A 12,348-nucleotide genomic window follows, 5' to 3' on the forward strand; every position below is an offset into this window, starting at 1 on the left:
GAAAAGTCAAAAATAGTGAGATATCTTGCAGAGGGATGCAGCACTCTTAAAATTGCAAAGCTTCTGAAGCGTGATCATCGAACAATCAAGCGTTTCATTCAAAATAGTCAACAGGGTCGCAAGAAGCGTGTGGAAAAACCAAGGCGCAAAATAACTGCCCATGAACTGAGAAAAGTCAAGCCTGCAGCTGCCAAGAATGCCACTTGCCACCAGTTTTGGCCATATTTCAGAGCTGCAACTTCACTGGAGTGCCCAAAAGCACAAGGTGTGCAATACTCAGAGACATGGCCAAGGTAAGAAAGGCTGAAAGACGACCACCACTGAACAGACACACAAGCTGAAACGTCAAGACTGGGCCAAGAAATATCTCAAGACTGATTTTTCTAAGGTTTTATGGACTGATGAAATGAGAGTGAGTCTTGATGGGCCAGATGGATGGGCTCGTGGCTGGATTGGTAAAGGGCAGAGAGCTCCAGTCCGACTCAGACGCCAGCAAGGTGGAGGTGGAGTACTGGTTTGGGCTGGTATCATCAAAGATGAGCTTGTGGGGCCTTTTCGGGTTGAGGATGGAGTCAAGCTCAACTCCCAGTCCTACTGCCAGTTTCTGGAAGACACCTTCTTAAAGCAGTGGTACAGGAAGAAGTCTGCATCCTTCAAGAAAAACATGATTTTCATGCAGGACAATGCTCCATCGCACACGTCCAAGTACTCCACAGCGTGGCTGGCAAGAAAGGGTATAAAAGAAGAAAATCTAATGACATGGCCTCCTTGTTCACCTGATCTGAACCCCATTGAGAACCTGTGGTCCATCATCAAATGTGAGATTTACAAGGAGGGAAAACAGTACACCTCTCTGAACAGTGTCTGGGAGGCTGTGGTTGCTGCTTGCACGCACTGTTGATGCTGAACAGATCAAAACACTGACAGAATCCATGGATGGCAGCTTTTGAGTGTCCTTGCAAAGAAAGGTGGCTATATTGGTCACCTGATTTGTTTTTGTTTTGTTTTTGAATGTCAGAAATGTATATTTGTGAATGTTGAGATGTTATATTGGTTTCACTGGTAAAAATAAATAATTGAAATGGGTATATATTTGTTTTTTGTTAAGTTGCCTAATAATTATGCACAGTAATAGTCACCTGCACACACAGATATCCCCCTAAAATAGCTATAACTAAAAACAAACTAAAAACTACTTCCAAAACTATTCAGCTTGATATTAATGAGTTTTTTGGGTTCATTGAGAACATGGTTGTTGTTCAATAATAAAATTAATCCTCAAAAATACAACTTGCCTAATAATTCTGCACTCCCTGTAATATTACTGATTATAGAACAAGATTCAACACTAACTCAACAACTCTCAATAAAACTGAGTTGTTTGCAAATCACTCAGCATTTGACTTGTTAATAACAAAGCTTTAATTGTTCCGAATAATAAGGTGCAGGATGTTTTATTTCCAGGCCGCATGGGGACAAGGTCATGTTCAGCAGTATCCGCGCGTCTCTCAGGGGTACAAGTCTGTCACGTTGGGCATCAAGAGCATAGATTATAATTTCATCTGAATGATTTTACTAATGGGACTTCAGATGAGACTGTTTCTCTGGTGTCCAGATGCAGAGCTTGAGGGCCGTAGACAACAGTAAATTGGTTAATATGTCAGTTTTAGCCAGTTGTGTCCAAGCAGGGAGATCCCAAAAACCTGACCCTGATGGACACTAATTTGGCATTTCTGATTTTTGTACTAAAGGGATATGGAAGGCAAATTGGAAATGCAGAGTTGTGCCCTTCAAATTTGTGTAAAACATTTTGCAATATTCATCTATTTGTAAAAATCCTTCTTATAACAGATGTTGCAGATTTTTAAGGACTTTACTGCACAAGCCGGAAGCATAGAAGGGCAAAGATTAGGCTGACTCCTTTTTTGCTTATTCCGGTTTCCCAAACTGAAACCAGAAACGTCTTAGAAATGCCACACAGGCACCCACCTGGCCATATACTGCCCAGCAGCTACTCTCATCTGACAGACTGTTTCCTCACAACCAGTAGCTTAGCTGATTATACAGCAGTAGGTCACATTGCACACACATACATCTCATGCATGTCTGAGTGCCAGTGGCCACTAGCACTGAGAGCCTGTGAAGACTGGTATCCACGTGCACGAGACATACTGCAGTATGATAATCAGCAGGTTGTGTGCACACATATGCACATCTCATGCATATCTGAGTGCCTCTGGTGGCATCACTAAAGCTCAAAGTGTGTGAAAACTGATATCCACGTGCATGAGACATACTGCAGTATGATGATCAGCAGGGTGTGTGCACAGTAATAATTATCACATAAGCTGAGATAACATCCACACTAACTTTTTTGGTAAATAAAGATATATAGCATCTTTAGAGTGTTAAGGAAGCTCCTAACCATTCATCTTCTGTTTCATTTTACAAAGAGGAAATATTATTACTCAAATGCTGAAGGGATCTGTCTAGAGCTTATGTTGCCTCTGGCCACAAAATACTGTGAGATATTAGCAACCTGGGACACAGGCCAGAACTAAAGGAAACTGTCTCGTTGTTTACCCTTTTTATGTAGGAAAAGACATAGCCGTAGGAATTAGATTACTCCACCTTTTGGCTCTACAAGCAGTACTGGTCATATAAAGAGCTTTGTATGTGCCCTCTGACCCCTCATAGGGGTAAAAAAAATGCCTAGAACTTTTTGTACTGAAACAGATAAATGTAAAAATGAATTACTTAAAGGGATACTAAGCCCACATTTTTTCTTTAATGATTCAGATAGAGCAGGAATGTTAAGCAACTTTCTAATTTACTCCTTCGTTCTCTTGCTATCTTTATTTAAAAAAAAGCAGGAATGTAAAGCTTAGGAGCTGGCCCATTTTAGGTTCCGCATCCTGGATAGCACTTGCTTATTGGTGGCTACATTTAGCCATCAATAAGCAAACTCAACCCAGGTTCTGAACCAAAAATAGGCCGGCTCCTAAGCTTACATTTCTGCTTTTTAAATAAAGATAGCAAGAGAAATAAGAACATTTGATAACTGGAGTTAATTAGAAAGCTGCTTAAAATTGCTGCTCTATCTGAATCATTAAAGAAAAAAAAATTAAGTTTAGTATCCCTTTAAGCATTGATGAATAAATGAGAGAGAATACACAGAGAGCGTCAGGTTGTTTTCTATGATAATTTAATACGTTTGAAGTAAATATATATGCAGCCCCTTTATAGGCGCATGTTAAATTAGCGCTCTACTTGTAATCTAACCCTTAGGGTGGTGAAACCCATTAGTGCAAGCAAACATATTTCTAACCTAATAAAACCAGTAAAGCTGACTGACATTATTAAAAGCTAATAAATGACTTACATGCTGTTAATATTATTTTAATAGCAATTTATAAAGTAATAAACCTTGTGCAATTCTGTGTTGCTCACACTGTATTATTCGCTGCTTATGTCGCATATCTGCACATTCTGCTGCGCAGAGAGCTGAGCACATAGCTTGCTAACGTTAGAGGAAACCTTGCCGTGTAGAGTCACCTTATAAAGGGCACATTGTGCACTGGGTTTAGAATAAACACACACTTCCTGAGCACAGACTGCCAGGAATGCGTTTGTATACAATGTTATACACAACGCTGATGACAGGGTTAGAAATCCTTTAAGTCGTCGCCACTGGCATTGGGTCTCGGTTGTATGAGCTCAGTTTTCAGGGAAGGATTGTATCAGGAATGTGCAATTGGCCGGCATTGAGAGCATAGTTTCTAACTACATCTGCATTCATCTTCTAAAATGATTAGTGATGCAAAACAAAGTCTCTCAGAGGGGTTATGTTATGGCAAAAAGCACCATGTTTTAATTTACGCTTAAAGGGGCATAAACCAAAAATGTTTAGATCCAGATAAAGTGTGCAATTTTAAACTCTTTTTCCAATTTACTTCTATCTAATTTGTTTTGTTCTCTTGCTATCCTTTGTTTCAAAGTATACCTAGGTAGGCTCAGGATCAGCAATACACTTGTTTCCGTGGTATCCTTTATTGAAAGAGCAGCAATACACTACTAAGAGCTAGCTGTTAATTGGTTGCTGTGCATTTATGCCTCTTGTCATTTTGCACCAGATGTGTTCTGCTAGCTCTCAGTAGTGTGTTACTGATCTTTCAACAAAGGATGCCAAGAGAACTAGGCACATTTGATAATAGAAATAAATTGGAAAATTGCATGCTCTATCTTACTCATTAAAGAAAAACTTGTATTCCCTTTAATCAGGATTGTTTTGCAATCATAATATAGTCCCATAGACTCAGTGGTGTATTCCGTTTTTGTGCTTCCTTAGGCACTGAGAAATCTGCTGCTCCTCACCCCAACATCCCACCCCCAACAATTGTAACTAACACAAAAGGATGCCAGGGAGTGCTCCCCTACTAGACAACTAGGGGTAATTGATTTGTAATAAAATTATTAAATAAAACACTGTTATAGATCTATCTCTCAACATATGATGCCCCCTTAAATCCTGCTGACTATGCCAAAATACACCTTAGCATGAACTGGCACATACCCATAAAAAGAAGTCACGGATGCCCAGGCATTTGTGATTGGCCTTTATTTTTTAGATCAGTGTGGTGCAAATCATACTGTGATTAGTGTAGGTTTCATGAACTAAATCAATAATGATCCACACAAAACCTTGTTTTCCTCATGTTCCATATTACATATATAATTAAAAAAAACTTGCACTTATTAAAGGGATATACAAGTACAAAAATAAAGCTGTCTAATGCATTGGAGCATTTTATTATTGCACTATTGCTTGTATATAATTGTGTGTTTAGCTCCTGCAAATGATTAAACATATAGTGAAAGTCATCTAAAGAGCAGAAACTCACTACTGGGCGCTAGCTGAGCACATATGGTAACCCAATGACAAGAAGCATATGTGTGTAGCCAGCAATCAGCAGATAGCTTGCAGTAGTACATCGATTATCTAGATTATCGCTATTACAATGTAACGCCATTCTGTCACGAGGACGGGCAGACTCTTTTCATTAACGGACACTCCTGTAGTGTGGTAATAACGATAATCTAGATGTTAAAAAATGGTACACAGTATGTGTAATGAAAAGTAACCTGACCCCAGAGTGATTGTGTATTGTATTTAATACATTGTGGCAATTAAAGTTTTTATCTGAGCTTCATGGTTATTAAGCGCAATACTTTGAGCTTATGTAGCTCTATTCCCTGTGAGCACCGGTTCCCATTGATGAATATCAGTTAGATTATTAAGCTGCACTATGGAAAAAAAATTCTTTCTCTTTTGAGGTTTTACAGAATAAGAAGATTTTATTCCATTTGCAAACATTTTATACAGAGGATTTTCTCTTTGTTATTAAAACAGGTTTATTTGTTCATTCATTTGTGCACTATTACTATTACTATTATGTACTATTGTCACATTTTTTCTTTTTTATATATTATATATATATATTATATATATATATATATCTTGTGATTGACTAGCTGATGTGTTCAGCCTAGCTCCCAGTACTGCTGATCCTTCAAGAAAGGATAACAAAGGAATTAAGTGAATTGATAATAGAAGTTAAATTGAGAAGTTGTTAACAAATGTATGCTCTATCTGAATCATGAAAGAAAACATTTTGAGTTTTCATACATTTGGGTTTCATGTCCTTTAATTAGAAAAATGTATAAAACCAAATGATTTTTTTTGTTAAACATAAAGTTAGCCACGTATCCAACGCATTTCACTTTCAACATCACAGCAAATGAAAGCTACAGAAAACCTTGCAGACATCATTCTTAAATGTCAAATGCGGGGGATCATGACACTAGCAAGCGTGACAAATATTTTTTAAAACGTTAATTTCTTGTTTTAAGTAATCAAATTTCCCATTTCCATTCTTCATCGTTACATCACAGGTAATAACCAAAATATTTATTCTTTTAGGTATCTCATATATTACATTTGATTTGTTGATGTTATTGGTACAACTGAAAGTATAATCTAGTCCATAGTACAATAACTATTACCAGGATTTTTACCATTGACTGGTGAGAGTCTACCTATGTTTATAGCGCTGTGGAATCTGTGGACGCGCTGCAAATAACTGATAATAATACTCTGTAACATTGTATGATTGCTGAGCTCTGTCCTCACATAGTAACAGAGGTGCAGCAATGCCTTTTGAGTTTTTTTAGCACAGACAGGAATGAGTAAGGTTTTTATTTTAAGGCAGATTTGTGTGACATATTCATGCGTATTCATAGAATCAGCTCATTGGACTCACTGATGTAAGGGAGCAGGTGTGGGCCATAACTAGAGGAGTATACTTGTTTTAGAACCTGTTCAGACATAATTGTAAAAATATTTAAAGGGACAGTCTGCTTGAAAATGTTTTATTTGTATTGCATAGATAATCCCTTTATTACCCATTCCCCAGTTCTGCATAACCAACATTGTTATATTTATACACTTTTTACCTCTGTGATTACCTTGTATCTAAGCTTCTGCAGACTGCCCCCTTATCTAAGTTCTGTTGACAGACTTGCATTTTAGCCATTCAATTCTGACTCATAAATAACTCCATGGGAGTGAGCACAATATTATCTATATAGCACACATGAACTAGCACTGTCTAACTGCGAACAACTGTCAAAATGCCAGATAAGAGGTGGCCTTCAAGGACATGAGCCTACAAGGTTTAGCTTTCAACAAAGAATGCCAAGAGGACAAAGCAAATTTTGATGATAAAAGTAAATTGGAAAGTATAAAATTGCATGCCCTATCTGAATCACGAAAGTTAAATTTTGACTTGACTGCCCCTTTAAGGGGACAGTAACGTAGTATTGAGCTTAGTTTAAAAAAGATTAAAACAGCTTTGTGTTTTTAATGCTACTTTGTAGCAGCATATACATGGTATCATTCTGAAGCCGTACAACCAATTCTACAATCTCTATGAGTATTTTTACTGTGGAAATATTATATAAGGGACTAAATTTAAAGTCTAATGTCCATTTATGTAAAATGAATATATTAGCAGGAGACTAGACCTCTGGTATTGTAAGAGTTAATAGCGTAGATTGTAATCTCTTGTGAACATGGTCCACCATCACAACTATATAAATATATGGACCTTTGTTATTGATCATAACTTTAGGGCTCAGAGAATATAAACCTAAATCCATCCAGTATATGCAAAAGTTCCCTTTACTCTGGAATTATATCTGTTTTTAGTTATGAGGGGGGTCAAAGCCATAGATCAAATCAGATAATTCTGCTGCATTATACAGGGCACAAAACCTAAAAACAAGATACAGAGGGGGCAGCACACTTTTAGTGTCTATATTATAAAGAAGCTTGCAGTTATTTTAGAAGTATTATACAGGTATATAATGGGAGATTTTGCCCAATGAGCTTACATTCAAGGGTGAGTAAAATAACAGAGTGCCCATTAGTTTAGAGGGTAACTCGGAGAGCTTTCATTTATTTAGCTAGCTATTGCCTTTAGTTCTGTTGGCTAAGGCCTAAACCTGGGGGAGGGGGCAGCATAATTTTCAGTGCCTAGGGCAGCACAAAACATAATATACGCCACTGGTTTATAACGTTTCTATATAGACATGTTACAGGGCCCTTGTCTATTACTGAAAACTAAATGTCAAGCACAAGCCCTGAGCCCGAGCACACTTGTGGCATATATCTGTTATGCCCTTCTCAATAAATGTTACGTTTTACACTCCCTTTTTAAGGAAATATCACCTGGCGGCTGCAGCTGTTAACATGAACAACATATAATTATGTGCGCAGACTTTGTTATTTGCTCAGGAAAACTCTCATTAAATTTAGAATATTTTCTCAGTTCAAGTACAACTAATGTCTAATTTTAGACTAAAAACTGACACAGACTTTTGTAAAACAAATAAACAGAACATTCATCTGGCAACAAAGCTAATTTGCTTGAAGAAGAATCTTTACTCTATAACTAGAGAGATCATTTAAAGAGATAGAAAGGTGAAACTTTAAATGTATATGGTTTTGTATTTCAATTTAAATCATTTTTGTAATATACTTTCATTAGCAAAATGTTACTTTTTCTGCAGCATATGTACATATGCTGTGAGGGTTTGTGCACCAGCGTTCAAACACCAGAGGGCATATTTATCAAAGTGCAAGCGGACTTGAAACGATGTAGCGTATCATGTCCGCTGCACATCGATACATACCGACAGCATACAGCATTTATCATTGCACAAGCAGTTCACCAGATCTGCTTGTGCAATACAGCCCCCAATTGGTAGCTAGCAGGGGGTGTCAATCAACCCGATCGTATTCAATCGGGTTGATTTCTGTCCGCCGCCTCAGAGCAAGCGGACAAGTTATGCAGCAGCTCTGTTTCGGAAACAGGGGCATCAAGCTCCATTCGAAGCTTAATAATTCGGCCCCCATATATTCTCAGCGAGTCAGAAGCGTCTTAAACAGATGTAATACACACCACCGTCAGCTCTCTGTGCTTGAGTACTGGTGCACGGCCCTCACAGCATATGTGCGTATACTGCTTAAAACCAGTAATAACGTTTACTAGAAGAATTTCTTCTAATGGAAGTATATTATAAAAATGCTTATGTTGAAAACTGAAATGCACCCATGCAGATTTCCGTTTTGACCGTTCTCTTGTTTAAAGGGATATTTTGATGCAAAATGTATATGCTTTAAAGGGAAAGTAAACACCTTGTAATTACAAGGCATTTGTGTTGTGTTGTTAAAGAATAATTTATCAGCCAAGTCTAAACATTTTTAAAACAAATTTACCACTTTTTTGCTCCGCCTACCACGTGCCTTATTTGGAGGAGCCAATCCCCCCACAGTCATAATTTTAGTATAAAGTGCATTGTTTTGCAGTTCTTATCAGCTAAAGCAATTCGTCTACGCGTTTCAGCCTCAATAGTAGGCCTTTATCAAGACTAAATGCTGCTACACATGTCATGTATAGGGACACGTAACACAACTGCAGTTGTTAGTGACAGGATTGTGCACTAATGAAAAGTGGAAAATATAAGTGAAGCTACACTTTGGATTTAAAACTTGATCTCACCTTTACAATTAGGTCTCTCAGCAACTTCACCAGTGCCTATGAGAGGTTAAACACATAGGTAATGTCCCACTTTTAAACCACAAGCATTGCAGCTCTCAAGCAAGAAACCACATATCATTGGCGAATATGTGCGACTGCTACACCTGACTAACTTGCGTCAGTACATACTCTAACATACTAATGCGTACAACGTTTGCATCAGAATGACCCTTTAAAATGTCTGTATGTTATCTACAATTTATAATATTGCCATGCAATTATCTGTAGTTTTTTAAAGCATCTATGTATCTAACAATACCAATAATACAGAAAACACAATGATGGTAGTTTGTTTCCTGTTTATAGACCTTTCTATGTTACCAGCCATATTGTGCTAGTCTGCACAGCTTGGTTTACATACTTCACTTAGGTATTAATAAATAGACATTTACACAGAGAAAAATGTGTTTTGGATGAATCATTCATGACAGTTCTGCTGCATTTACACTTCGTGATTCCTATTTTATATCACTTTACACTTCAGATTAAATTATATTATATTTAAACTCTGCACTTTCTATTTTATTTTGTATATAGCAGTGTATTTCAGATTGTGATTTTACAAATTCTTAATTATGCTTTCACAGTTTCTGTGTAACTTTAACAAATTAGGCTCATACTTTGTAAATTTATGTGTATCTTTTACAAATTATATAGCACTTTCCATTTCTTCTATTTAAATTGAAACTGAAAAACTGTCAGTTTCCCAGAGGACGTCATTACTTTCTATGAGACAGATAATCAAACATTCTTTAGTTTGGAGACTTAACATGGGCTGAACTAACTGAACTTTCTAAGAACAGGGGAGGAACCTGGAAGTCCCAGAGAGATGAGAGATGCCTTCCATAGAAAGTAATGAAGCTCTCTGGGATACAAAATTTCACATGGGAGAGAGAAGGTAAATGGAGAACCTCACGGGGCTGATATAAAGGCTTCATTTGCATCAATTACAAATTAAACGGAAATGTTTTCACTACAATTTATCTTGCTTTTGTCTCTATTATAGTATATATTAATTTTCTGTAAAAATAAGTGTATTGTGAATTTTGAGCAAACTTCCCCTACATTCAGCTAGCGAGACAAATCAGTAAGACCAGCTTGTTTAAAATGCTTAGAAAATTTCACAAGACTTGTGAGAGAGCTTCTGACATACGCTGGGAACTGCCCTGTCCCTCCCACTTTCTGAAACTGTCATTTTTAGTTTTAAATTCAGTAAATACCAACAAATACAAAATTCCAGCAAATACAAAAAAAAATATTTTCTGTTATTCTTTGCGTTCATCTAAAAACGATCAACAAGCCACCTTTTTAACAAAAAAAATAAACACATATATGTATGTAATAAAAGATTAATTGACTCATTCAGGTGGTTAAAACTGTAACTCTAAAGGCAGAAAATGTTAATCTTTAGGTGGGAAAGGCTTCAAAAAGTGCAAATTTACACCAATATACCGATTGATCGCCAGTTAATATCCGATACGTAACTCAGTTTTAGTGACTTTAAAGCTTTAAAGGACAGGCATGGAACTGAAATTCACCAGAGCTGCATATACAATCTGTGTTCTCTAATGGATTGGAATTTGGAGCATTCTTAGCCAGATTTGCAATGTTTTGAAAATCTAGAGTAGTCAAAAGTAAATCACAGGTAAGCAGACAAAAATAATGATTGTACAATGCACAGTTCATTTGAATTTTTACTATGTTTTATTTGTTCACACCTTAATGTTTTCCAATGGAATAGCTATAGCAGATGCAGGGTATTAAATGTGTTGAAAGTGCACATTATTTTTGTATAATTAAATAGCTGGTTTTGCTCATTAAAACCACCACACATTGTTCTCAAACAAATGCCCATTATAATGGTCTGAATCTGCAGGAAGAGCAAACCTACAAATCTTATGACTCTCTATACACAAAGGGCAATATGTAGGTGTAGGGGGGTATTTTCAATGAGCAATGATCAATTTTACCTGCTGGGTGTATTACATTGTTTACAAATAGCTCCTTTACATTTATTTTGTCATTTGAAGTAGCTGATTTTTCCTCTTGAAACCAGCACCTACAATTAGAATGCTGCAACATTGGCTATAGAAAAGAGAAATTAGCAATAGGCAGCAGCAGAAATGAACCTTCCAGTGGGGTGGGGGTAGGAGGGAGCCCAGCCCATTTGAAGAGATGTTCTTGCCGCAGATTTGAATATAATTAACTTTTATCAGCTACTTTCACAAGTTCATTACAAACTATAGGAGACATAAAGCACTGATAATAGCTCCTTTATCTCTGCAGCCCTATTGGTCGGAACGTTTTCCCAGATTCCTGAGCAGCAACATGGCTGCTCTCAAGGTAGTTGTTACCCAGGTACAGGCGACCTTCTGGTGGGCCGGGCAGACAAGCTCAAAGCTACATCAACCTGTGGACTGAAGAAGGCACAAATGTACTGTATTGTTAGTCATCTGCAGGTAAGTACCACAGGCAGCTCTGTTATTCAGAGTATTGTTTAATACCACTTCATTTTAGATATTTTTATTGTATGGTTTAGCAGTTATATGTACTGTACTGGGCAGACTAGTTTATTAAAAAATAACACAGAAATATAATCTTTATTTTAAGGTTTTTTTAGAACTGTCACATTTCCAGCAGATAACCCTGACCTACAAGAACACAATTCATGTTTTAAATGTAACTCTCAACTCTCATGATTTGGGATATCTGTCATTCTGTTTAGCTATTCCTATGGACCAGCCACATACACTCTGATATCCTGTACCACCAAGACCATATATATATTTACACACAGTGAACCGTTCATGATAGCACCCATGGTCCATATATGGTAGTTCATAGAATACATGGGAACTACAACTCCCTTTATCCCTTTCACAATTTAAAGCATAAGATAGGTGGTCCAGGGTACCACAAATCAAAGAGCCAGCTGCATTGTTTGTGGTGTCATTGGCACTCTGGTACATTGGCTTGGTAATCCTTGATGTAGTATTTTTATGCCAAATCATCCCATGATTTATAATAATGCTGTATCATATAAAACACAACCAACAATTAGTTCTTATAATATAGTTCCATTATTTTTATTGTTTAGTCTGTTAACCCTCATCTACGTTCATATCTCACCATGATGAACAGTTCTGTATTATTTATATAACCCTCCCTTTTATACAGAACATGAATC

At 37.0% G+C, this 12,348-nt stretch overlaps 1 protein-coding gene across 1 annotated transcript in view; it reads left to right on the plus strand.

Annotated features, from left to right (window-relative positions):
* The window catches only part of LAMB2 (laminin subunit beta 2), a 177,081-nt gene that overhangs the window by 18,042 nt on the left and 146,691 nt on the right, over window positions 1-12,348 (plus strand). The window contains 1 exon segment of the mRNA XM_053720712.1: window positions 11,448-11,620. Within this exon segment, the coding sequence (XP_053576687.1) occupies window positions 11,448-11,620 (173 nt within the window).

Source organism: Bombina bombina, chromosome 7 (genome assembly GCF_027579735.1).
Source record: "Bombina bombina isolate aBomBom1 chromosome 7, aBomBom1.pri, whole genome shotgun sequence".
NCBI lineage: Eukaryota > Metazoa > Chordata > Amphibia > Anura > Bombinatoridae > Bombina > Bombina bombina.